The following is a 12,036-nucleotide window of genomic DNA, read 5'->3' on the forward strand; positions in this document are numbered from 1 at the left end:
AGCGTGACCGTTAATGTGCCAGAAATGCAAAAAGAAAAATGGCACCCAAGAAGAAATTGTTGGGGAAAAGGCCGCAAGACTCGCAGCAATAATGTCACACAAAAAGATATAGATTTTTTAATTTAGTTTATTTGTCTCCACTATTTGACACACCAAGTGCTTCAAGAACAATATTAACATCACAAACATCACGGTATTCAAACACAGCAGTGACTGTTTCCCCCCGCTGCCAACCCCACGTTTTGGTCCACAATAACAGAAACCATCTCGTCTTCCTGTGGGGCGGGCTAAGGGGGAATCAGGAGGAGGGGGGATGACACACAAGCATCACATGATATCGACACCTTCACACAACTGAATACATTAAGCACTGTGTGTAATTTAAAGCTAATGTTATACTGAGATTAGACACACAAGATGTTTCTCTGATTAGTGGTGATTAGAAGCGTGAACAGAAAGGTTAGAATGAATCCTGGTGTGTTGTGGTTTATTACAGAGCGTCTGCCGACCTCTGCTGGAGCTACAGCTGTCTGAAAGCACAACAAGGTACAACTCCACACGTTTGGACAGTCGCTCAGAAGGTCAACTCAATCTGAAAAGTCCTGCCCCTTGACAGATACACTGATGCCACTAGTAATCGGTTGGTCCCGCTGTCAGGGGGGGGATGTTAGCGTAGCATTATAAGGACGAGGCAATACTGTGTTCAGACAGAAGCGAAACACTGACACACGCCCCTCCCTGCTTAGGAGGGGCTCAAGATTTAACATGTGCTGGAGAAAGCACCAGGACTAAAGAAAGGTGCGGTTAAAAAGAGGCATGAATTAATTACTGGCTAATTATCTTGATCTACTGTTTAAATTTTGCAGCTGCTAACTTCCTGTAGCGGAGCCGTATAACCGTTAGAAACGGACAGCTAAACAGGACACAGAACAGTTTTCCATTTCAGTCATAAATTGTCTCAAAACCGTTTTGATTTGTCTGATTAAATATAAAGAAAAACAAGCCTGTTCCCTTTAGTATTTCACATTTTGTTTTTAAATACACATCTTATAATATCATTTTGATAACGCTGACGATTTAAAGTACAGCAGACAGCGCAGGCCAGTGATTGATGGGGGGAGTAAGGGGGGAAATAGCAGAGCAGATATAAGACTACGACTAGACCACAGCTCAGTGTGGTAGATGTTTAATAAGCGTGATTAGCCACGTAGAGGGACTGCCCTGCGGCGCCACCAGTTGCTGAAGACTCGTACTTGCCGAGTGCAGCCAAACCGTTCGCCTGAAGAAGAGACAAAAAGAGCCGAATTAACAAACTGAATATTTTACTCTGTTAGGATGTGTTAGATTTCTGTTTGCTTTTTTTCTGACCTCAGCACGTTTGATGAACTGCTCGGTGGCAGCCTTCTCGTTGCTCAGCTCTCCTCTCCACGCGTTCAGGGCGGAGGCCTGCAGGGCGCGGCCGTAAGAGAAGGTCAGGGCCCAGGGCTTGGCAAGCGGGCAGTTGTTGATGGCATTAAGGTTCACACTGGCCTCCTCTTCGGACTGTCCGCCTGACAGGAAGGTCACTCCTGAGAAAAACAAGTACATTAGTATCAGCTGAAACCTGCTGTCATACAACATTAAAGCCTTTAAATTCTACAAAAAGAAATAGCCTCTGGATTTATTGATATCTGAGGGTGGGATGAATATTTAATTCAACTCATGTGGGTGGTGTTGTTTTACTGAAGTGCGTATTCTTTAAAGAGTTTTCTAATATTCAGCCCCTCTCGTACGTTTGTGCGGTGGGGCAAAGTATGAAGAACACTTCTTATAGAAACTACCACCGCAAAAATAAAGATGTGCTTCAATTACGATGTCTCTGACAGCGTCAATCAAATCTGAAAATACATTTGAACAGGCAGAATTTCTGACAGAGCTTCTGTATTGGATCGTATAACATCAGTACACAGATATCATATGGGTCTCATAAGGACCTGTGACAGCAGGAGGCACGGTGCGGCGCAGGGCGGTGACGGTAGCCATGGCGATCTCCTCTCCGCTGTACTTGTTGGGGCAGGAGTGTCCGGCTGTGACCATGTTGGGCTTCAGCAGAGTCCCCTCCAGGTACACATGGTGGTCTGACAGGGCCTTGTACACTGCAGCTAGCACCTAGCAGCAGGAGAGAGAGACACATGTATGTTAAACCACTGTGAGAGCATTGTGACTTTACAGAACATACTATATAAACTATATTCCTCTGTAAACTCACCTTCTCAGTGACGTACTGACAACGCTTCAGGTCATGCTCTCCATCAGGAAGGATCTCAGGCTCCACAATAGGAACGATACCATTCTAGGAGACATTACAAAGCATACTTTTAATGCAAGCTCTCATACTCATGTAAACAAGATGTTGTTGTAATGCTTTATTGTGTCCTCAGCTCCTCAGTAATCTCGCACCAACCTGCTGGCAGATGCTAGCATATCTTGCCAGAACATTAGCATTCTCAAAGATGGCCAGCTCAGACGGCGTGGTTTCGCTGATCTTCAGCACACAGCGCCACTTGGCGAAGTCTGCGCCGTCCTTCTTGTACTGCGCACAGCGCTCAGACAGCCCATCCAGACCTACACACACACACAGAGCCATACATTAGAAATATAGCAGGGTTTCTATAATGTTTGTGAGGCTTTTAGAGTCTGTTTTCTTTATGTCTCCTACCCTGAGTGGTGGTCTCTCCATTTGTTCCAGCGAGGGGCACAACACCTTTGTCCACCTGAGAAAAGGGAAACAGACAATTGAGTGGATGTCACTGTCACTGCACCGATTTAGCTTATTTACTATACATTAAGATTTTGCTTATATTAAGTGGCATATCTGTTTTTTTATGTTTATCTAGAGCAACTAAACAACTTTCCTGAACAGGTTCTGAGCGCTCTTTCACCCAGTTCGTCCTGTTAACCTGACCCAGTGTTATGGGTGGGTCTGTGTGTGTCCAAACATGCTGGTAGGGACTCTTTGTTTCCATATACAGTGTAGGAGCCTTTCTTGTTTTACAAGCTAAACAAATGATGACAGATTTTTGGTCTGCTAACCAAATTCTTTGCTGGACTTTAATATCAACACTGTGGCTGTTAAGATAACTAGAGCCAAAGCAAACAGCCTCCAAATGCAGTAAAGCTTCCTAGACACTATTTACAGATTAGCAGTGACTGTGGAGGCTTAGATTTAACATCATTTGCACACTACAGCATTGAGCATGTGTACCTTGATGCCAACAACAATGCCGCGGTCTTGGATGAGCTTTGCGAAGTTAGTGCCGTCGTCTGTGTTCTGGTAGAGGGTTTCATGGAAGAAGATGACCCCTCCGATACAGTTGTCTATGCGCTGGTCGGCTGTGAAGAGCAGCTGGCGGTAGCGACGCCTGTTCTCCTCTGTGTTCTCGACCCCGATGGGGTTCAAACGCTTCGCCATGCTGCCTGTAAACAAAACACACACATTATTAATTTATGCACAACTTTTATAAAGACAGAGTTCATTTATAACTAACATTTATAACTTTGGCGCTGCAATGACAGCTCTTTTTTAATGGGACCAAACTGTCTAATGCATGAGGATATAAAATGTAGCTGGATGTTATTTAAAACTGCTAAATCATCAGTATTTTACATTGTTGTTTTAATCAGTTAGGATCTTTGGATTAACATAGCTATAATTTAGACGAGTGGCGCTCAAATGTTTTCAATAATGTACCTTTTTTAAAGTATTTCTTCAGCTAAAAACCTGCCGAACAGCGCACATTTTTTTGGTAGAAAAAAACCCAGCCTATAAAAAGAGGTACAATAAAGAGTTGCATCATCAGTGTGTGATTCACTCAACAAAAACCTTTATTGGGTGTGTCCACTTCATGCAAGTGTTGGCTAACTGACACCCCCTGAAGTAACACAAAAGCCTGGGTAATGTTTAAAACAGGCATTAAGCTTATTCTTCCTGATACTTTGTTTTGTTTGTTTCCAGCTGTATTGCTGCTGTTTTAACCACAAATTCATTTGATTGATCTTCGTCTATAATTCTACATCCAACAAACATAATCAACCTACATCGAACATAAACAGATGCACCTGCAGAAAAACAGGAATAATTACATGTAAAATTTGGTTTATTGAATTTACATGTTTCCTGAACTTACTATACTGTTGTGTTTTCAACAGCATAGTAGGACGCTTCGTGTTTGTTTGGTAAAAGGTGCAGTCTGTGATAAAGAAGTGCTGAAATGATGTTTAAGGAAATTGATTGTTTTTCATACTTTATTTGATGTATGAATGTGTCTTGTAAGCCCATGTGGGCTGGGCACCTTTCTGTGCATGACACGATAAAATAAACTAAATAATTAACTTTATAATTCTTATTTTAAGAGAAAGAACGATTAACATGTTTTTAATTTAGCATCTGCAGTTCTCCAAAGTACCCCTGGGAGTTCTAGTATCCCTATTTGGGAAACACTGATGCGAATTTAAGTGTCCGCAGTTTTTATATTATGGCCTTTAATGTCTTTATTGAGAGAGGGAGGACAGTGGATGGTGTCTGAAACAGGGGAAGAGAGAGTGAGGATGGCATGTGGCAAAGGGTCGAGGGTGGGAGTCGACCCCGGGGCCACCGCATCGAGGACTGCAGCCTCTGTATATAGGACACACGATTTAACCACAGAGCTGTGAACCACAAATTAATTACTGTTTGAGTTGGACGGGTTGTATTTACCAAATAAGTTTGACTAGTCAATCTGACTTTGCTTATCACTGATTTACGCTTGTCTACAAATGTTTGTATGGAAATATACAAGGTTTGGTGCAAAGGGATTAATGAGGTTTAAACACCTTTATGACCAAATGATTGACAATTGTGTATAGATGACTTAGTGATTCTTGATTGACTCTAGTTGATATACAACATCATGCACAGGCATACCGGTGGACTCATCGGCTGCGAGGATGCCTTTCCCTGGAGCGACTATCCTCAGAGCGATGTCCTGCAGCTCCTTCTTCTGCTCAGGAGTCAGTGCGGGATACTGGTGAGTCATGGTGGCTGAAAGAGAGAGAGAGAGAGAGAGCCATGGTGAAGTCACATTGTTTCATTGTCTGTCGCCCTGGACGGCTGCCCAGCGCCGGCCTCAATTTTTGAGTCCCTTTATTGTCTCTCAACATGGCGGCCTCGTGGGACTCAGTGATGAAGCCTGAGAGGAAACAAGAGCCAGAAGGAAATAGATCTATCTTTCAGTAAAGCAGACCTTAATGTCTCATCTAAATTCTAAATAAAGCTTTCTGAGTGACGTTCAGCTCAAGTTGAAGATGTCTGTTTTAGCTCAAAGGAAAATCTTCTCTGTCTGTCTGCTCGTACTGGTGGGATCAGCCGCCGTGTCGACGACGTGCCGACATGCACACACACGCTTCAAACCAGATTATTTTCTCCCCATTCCCTTCTCCACTCCGCCGTAAATAAGCAGTTACATAACCTCTCCCGTCCCCTCCCCTTTCCCATCCATCGAAGCACACAGAGAGGGACATTATGTAACAGGGCTCCTATATACTCTGCCAGTCCTCATTATAGCTGCAGGACTGGATGCAGCAGGGCTCGATTCTCTCTCCTCAGCAACACTTCTCCTGTTCTCCCCTAATGTCATTAAATCACTCTTTGTGCGACGCACGTTTACTTGTCTTTCATTAACACATGATTTGTTTTCCTGGTTTTTGTCACCCAATCTGGCGTAATTCAAACTTCCTGGTGTGCTCGCTGCTCCTGCTTCTTGATAAAAGATGAGCATGGTTGTAAATTTCCATTGTCCCAGTCGACCTGAAACACATCTCCCCCTCTAATGCCAGGGAACAAGCTGTGACTTCTCCTTCTGGTTGACTGCACCAGATTGCCAAGCCGCTCCCAGCAAACCACGTCGATTACTATAGCTTTGTTTAACATTACAAGGACAATATTGCATCCACCACTATAGATGGATCTTTAGTGACAAACGAGAGGTCAGCTGTTCAAGGAGGCTCAGGAAAGCCAGCTAGGGGTGTCAGAAAATATGATCAGCTTGACTCGCAATATTTTTATTTTGTGATTGTGAGTTTATTCTCAAAAACACCGTATCTATCGTTTTGATAACAGTTTACACAGAAGACTTCTTCAACCTAGATTTCGTGCACATGTTGAAAATTTAAAGTTGTAATCTTGAAGATTTCAGTTTCGTTCTCTTTGGCGACACCTGTGGCGATAAACGGTAATTGCAGGAGCACACTTGCCAGATATCCAGACAGTGTCGCATGTGTGACGTCTGCGGTTGGCTCCGGTTGTAACTCTTGATTGTCCTCGCTGACGGTCGCTTTCCTTTTTAAACTGTTTGCTTCATCTGAGCGTTCTTTTTCTTTGGATTTTCACTTATTGTTGAAGTTGTATCTGTAGTCATCGATCTTTTCTTTGTTTGTTCAGCCATAGTAGATTACTGTTTACTCCCAACACTTGTAGAGAGCGAAAAAGCAGACACTTAGCTCCGCCTACCCTCTGTCTCTGACCACTGCTGGGTGATGGAAAACGCGTCACTAACTGGGCGCCGCTTGTAATTTTTTCCGCGAAAGTCGCCACAGACACCCAGTTCATAATAATACTATATACTGCAAATGCAGCGGCTTTCATCAGTGGGCCATAGGCTCAATCACCATTGTGTTACCTCATTCGGCGATAGATAGTGAATTAACAGACATTTATTTAACTAAAAATCTTCTAGATTGTAACTTTAATATGTCGCCTGGCTTACAGTATCACAATACACTTCGATATATTGAATCAAAACATCTGTATCATGATCTGTATCAAATTGTCAGACTTTTGCCAAAACATAGCCCTAACGAAAGCTGGACAGAAACAGATGCATTCATTAGAGGGGAGTTGCAGTGTTAGTACACTGGATTTTATAGAATATCGTTTAGCACAAAAATATAGCTCAACAATAAACTTATATGATACTGGATTCCTGCTTAGGCTGGCATGCTGTCGTAGGACACTGTCGATATCCTTTGTGTTAATCCTCAGCTTAAAGCTAAGTGATAACAACCTTTGAAGCACACACAGGTGTCTCAATGACAACAGTGCAGATATTACAACAGATATGTCAAGCACGGCTCGCAGACAACACGCAGATTCAACATGGAAGTGAAATTAAAGTAGCAAAACCTGCAGGGGACGAGACGTCTCCTGAGGTTAGACCTGGCCTACATGCAGTCCCCTCCAGTGAATAAGAGAGGGGGGTGTTTACACTTGATAAAGGCCAACTCAAGGGCACAGACATGATGTGTGAGACTGAAGTATGTTTGGGTGTGCGCAGCCCAGTGTGTTCACTGTTCACAAAACTCAGGCTCAGCAAATACCTGCTATCTTTTGTGAAGACCCTGCGTGCTTCAACAATACAGTTTCAGTGACTGTGGCTCCAGAGGTGTCGGGTTTCTGTTGAGGAAACATTGCAAAATAATGTGTGACGCAAAGGGGCAATCTGAAATGTATGCAACGTTCAGTCAAACACAACGGGAAGTTACGAAATATGTGAGATGTTTGAAAAGAAGTTTAGCGATAAAAATGTGTTCTTGTCAAGTCTGGAGCTACAACACAACGACACCAGGAAGTGTCTGATGACGTGTCGCATGAATTCATACAAAGAGGAAGTTAACAGACAAGCGCCTACTGTTCACATGTGACCTGCCTCTGACATATAACAGTAGTAACCTATCTCCTCTGACAGTCACTCAACACTGTATGCTTTAGAATAGATGTTGTGTTTGTCACTACTGGTCCTATTGTGGCAGCAACACTGACCACCAGGTGACTATCGGGTGTACACACTTACTCACATATCTGCTGGCTCTCAGTCCTAAGGGGGCACAAACAAGGATACAAACATCCATTATAGAAAAGCAGAGAACATCCCAGTGTCTTTGACTGTCAGACCTTCTGGTTACAACAAACCCAGGAGACGAGACACTGACCTCAGTGTTTCTTATTTTAGTGTCTGCTGCTCGTACGTCTCCAGGAAATGCTCTCCATCCACAGGGAGAGCAACAGGAACAAAAACAACATCCAGTTTGTGCCGCTAACACTCAATAATTATCACCTCCTGCAGGCCCTCGCACCACAGATGTGACGAAGTAAAAACTGGAGATTTAAACTTTAAGGCTCAATTTGAAGAGTTTTCTACTTCAATGAAAGCAGTGAGCTTCCTTCAGGATTGATTAAGACATTAATTGTTTTGTCATTTCCTCAAGTTGTCTAGAAAGTAAAGTTTCATGGCTTCGTCTGGAACAAAAGAATGGTTTAAGGCTTTTTTAATTATATATACCCTAAAAATGTTGCCATCCTTTATCACAATTACCTACTAAAAGCTTATGACAGAATAAGAAGGCCTCATGAGGACCATTATTATATTACATTAATAATTCATGAGCGTCTGTTTACAGAGTGTGATTTACTGACATGTCTGGAGAAGAAGGTCCAGGAAGTTTCCCATTACGTGTCGTTCACCAGCCGCCCTCTCACAGGGCGAGCGAGCGGCGGGTCCGCTACCTCTTTAGTCTGGTAAGTAAACACCTGCGGTCAGTCACCGTCAAGTTAAACTAGCTCATTCATTATTTATCAGTTGGAGATGTAAGCGCTCAAACACTAAGGTTTATACTGTATATTTAAGTGTGATATTATATGATTGCATGCTTGATTTTAAATATAAATACCTAATCAAAATGTTTATTAATAAATGAACTAATTAAAGCTGCAACTACATCATCTTTTTAAACTTAAAGGTACATCAGCACTGTTGATTGAACACCTATTCAGCTAGCACATCCTGTAAATCACTTATCATCCTCTGCTACAGTACGAACTATTAAACATTAAAACTTTTAAACATTCATTCATTTGAGTCTACTTATCCTATAAGATAAAGTAAGGATATATTGTTCCACTTGCTCAAGGGCACTTCAGCAGTGTTCATGCTGACGTGCTGGTTTGTAGATTCATCTCTCTAATCAGCAGAGATGTCACTCTGACACGATTTAAAGTAGCGACCTTGTGATGCTGTAATCACAGACTACGACTGACTGGTGACGGGGTTTATCTTGCAGACAGTGTGCAGGGTTAACTTCTGATGGATGACGTCATAAGGTATATATTTTGTAAGTAGTCATTAAAAAAAATTATGAATAAGATACTTTATATATATATTAGAAATGTCTCAGACATGTGATCCACAAAGAGCTGGGGGTAGTACTAGTAGTTTGAACTCTCTCTAACATGTTACTTCACTCCGGCCTGTTGCACGGTGGTCGGCCTCACCAAGACAAACACGGTTTCTGCACTGCGACATGAAGATGCAACAGCCAACTCCCTGCTGTGGCGTCATGCACGACCTCTGTGATCACAGCATGATCAATGACACTACCATCAAACATCAGTCACATTACAGACGTGCATTAAAAAGCCAGTACAAATATACATCAGGCAGATTTAACAATGTGATGCAGCTCCTATTTCAGTGAGTTTAATTGAACACTGTGTTCTTCACACTCAACAGTCTCAGACTCACTTTTACAACCCAGGATGCAGGAAGAGATCACAAATGCATCCAGTACGTCAAACTCACGTATTCTGTAACAAGATGTTGTTGCCTTGTCTGTTTTAGCACCTTAATATTTTAATTTAATTACAAGCTGCATGAGCTTTAAGGAGGGGAAATGGCTCCTGCAGGGCAAAACCTAAAGTAAAGTGCCTGCTCATGGTGCTGCGTGTTTGGTTACCAGACAGGCTGCTGTTGGCCTTGGCAATGATGCATGTCCCTCCTGTGTTTGGGCTCCGTCTCTCCTCAGGCCTCTTGATCCAGCAGCGCTAGCAGGAGCACTTGCTCGCTGATACAAGTGCCTATGTATGGCAAACGTCAAGGCTGTGTGCTTTATCATTTAGAGGAAGGTTGACACTTGTGAAAAGTGCAGATTACAGTAGGGGATGTTTTGTTTAACTCTGTGTTTTTTATCTTTAATATGCACGATGTGTTATATACACAATTTGAGTTATGATGGTACAAAGAGAAGGAGGAAATACTAAGTTTTAATAAACAAGGAAAGTAGAGTGAATATAATACAATCTGTTGATGTAGACCTCCTGCAATTAACATAGATCCAAATGAAGGCCTTGTACATTATGTTCTAGTGTAATGCCTAACATCTGCCTAACAAGAATTTATAGAGCTAAAACAGATAGCCATTAATAATTCTGTTGATGGATATAAAATTAATGAGCAACTATAGCAATAACTAACAGTTTGCATTATTCTTTAACAGAAAAATAAGTGCTATACACTTCTTGCAGCCTGTTGAATGGGACTATTTTTCTGGGTTCTTCAACCTTCTTTGATGGTATACTCAATATCTTTTGTTTTGGGGACATTTTGTGCTTTAAGAAGAGATTAATGGACAACAGAAATAATTGCTGCAGCTTGGATACACATCTATTTATGACTGTAAATAACTTCTATCTTCATCTTTCTTTACACAGATTTTTCTCTAGCTTAATGTATTTATGGTTTTGACAGTTTCTATCTAAAAATAGGGAAAATGCCCCTACACTTAAGCCCACATAAATTAAATTACTAGGTTGGTCTTAAAATATGTACAAATCTCCAAATAATTGTAGTTTCTGATAAAAAAGAAGACTGAGAAACATGGCACATATTAAAGTTTGACAGTGAAACCAGTGGATATTTGGTGCCTTTTGCGTGAAAATGTTTTTTTCCTATCAATTTGCCAAGTCATTCATAAATAAATCATTTGCACAGAAACCTGGAACAAAATCTGTAATTTATCCAATGTTTTTCGCGTAATAACACGAGTTTTGTTGTACAAATGCCATGGTTTGTGAGACTATACATTTTTATTTTATTATTTATTACGTATTTAGTAACTGTACTCCTCCTGATCCCGCCCCGCCTCCCAGCTCATCAGAGGTGTACGTGCGCCCAGGCACAGATGCACACAGACAGGAAACCACATCTGCCATTTACACTACTGAACACGATGTACACACATTAAACACACATAAAATAAAAGTATGTGTCCATTTTAACTGAAAGGAGGCGCAACAGGCTCTTTACTGTCGACTTCCATCCTTGAAGGTCACATTTCACGCCCTTCCTGTTGCGTATTTCGATGATAGGCTAAAATATACAACTTAAAATACAAATTCCCAACAGGTGAGGAAACTTTAATGTTTATCCATGACAATTAGACAACAGCATACAAGCCACAGGTCCTAGTTCAATTTTTATATTAACTCACCCTTGGCTAACTAGCTAGGAAGATAAAGTTAGCTCTAGGTTGCGTAGAGCAGCATCACATGCCCATCATCACTCATCTTCTTTATCATCATCATTTATCAATAAGACGTGAAAGCTGTCTGAAGCTATGGTATTGACCAGATGAGGGTTCAGTCTTACCTGCTGGTGGGTGTCTGTACGCAAAGAGTGCAGGTGAGCTGGGTGCTGAGGATGCGGAGGAGTCTCCTGTTTCACTGCTGCAGCGCAACGTGACCCTTTACAAAAGCCTCGAGCTGGGGGGCGGAGCTCGCACCATGCGTCACGTGACGGCACGACGACGAAAAGCTAACGCGCATGCGCTGGTTTGCATCATTGCTAAGTCTCAGAGAGAGATTGCAGCATGATGATAATGCAACTTTGAAGAAAGCTGGAAAAAGAGCGAAATGTCTTAATCTAAAGCTCTCGTTTTCTATGCGTGAAGTTTTATGAGATAGAAAATATCAAGTGTATCATCCCACAATGCCAGAAATCAAATTAAACAGACAAAAACGATGTGCTAATAACGTGATTCTCATACAGGCTTGCTAGCTTTTAATGAAAGTTATCAAAGGCTCCAATCCTTAGAAACCATAAAAAAGGACTGGGACACTTATAGATGCTTGTGATTGTGGAAATATTGGGTTAAATCTGTCCATATTTGGATGGGAAAAAGACAAGACAA

The 12,036-nt window shown here is 41.8% G+C and overlaps 1 protein-coding gene across 1 annotated transcript; it reads right to left on the bottom strand.

The window, feature by feature from the left end:
• Positions 1-109: 109 nt before the first annotated feature.
• On the bottom strand, positions 110-11,585 carry aldocb (aldolase C, fructose-bisphosphate, b). The gene is made up of 9 exons (XM_069667516.1): positions 11,496-11,585; positions 4,943-5,059; positions 3,245-3,456; positions 2,699-2,753; positions 2,444-2,604; positions 2,249-2,332; positions 1,974-2,148; positions 1,369-1,568; positions 110-1,279 (listed from the first exon to the last, which is right to left on the bottom strand). The coding sequence occupies exons 2-9, from the start codon at positions 5,052-5,054 to the stop codon at positions 1,187-1,189; spliced, it is 1,092 nt and encodes a 363-aa protein (XP_069523617.1). The 5' UTR covers positions 5,055-5,059; positions 11,496-11,585; the 3' UTR covers positions 110-1,186.
• Positions 11,586-12,036: the final 451 nt, after the last annotated feature.

The sequence above is a fragment of the Semicossyphus pulcher genome, unplaced genomic scaffold (genome assembly GCF_022749685.1).
Source record: "Semicossyphus pulcher isolate SPU_LCO1_2020_fin unplaced genomic scaffold, fSemPul1.0.p SCAF_10, whole genome shotgun sequence".
NCBI classification, from domain to species: Eukaryota; Metazoa; Chordata; class Actinopteri; order Labriformes; family Labridae; genus Semicossyphus; species Semicossyphus pulcher.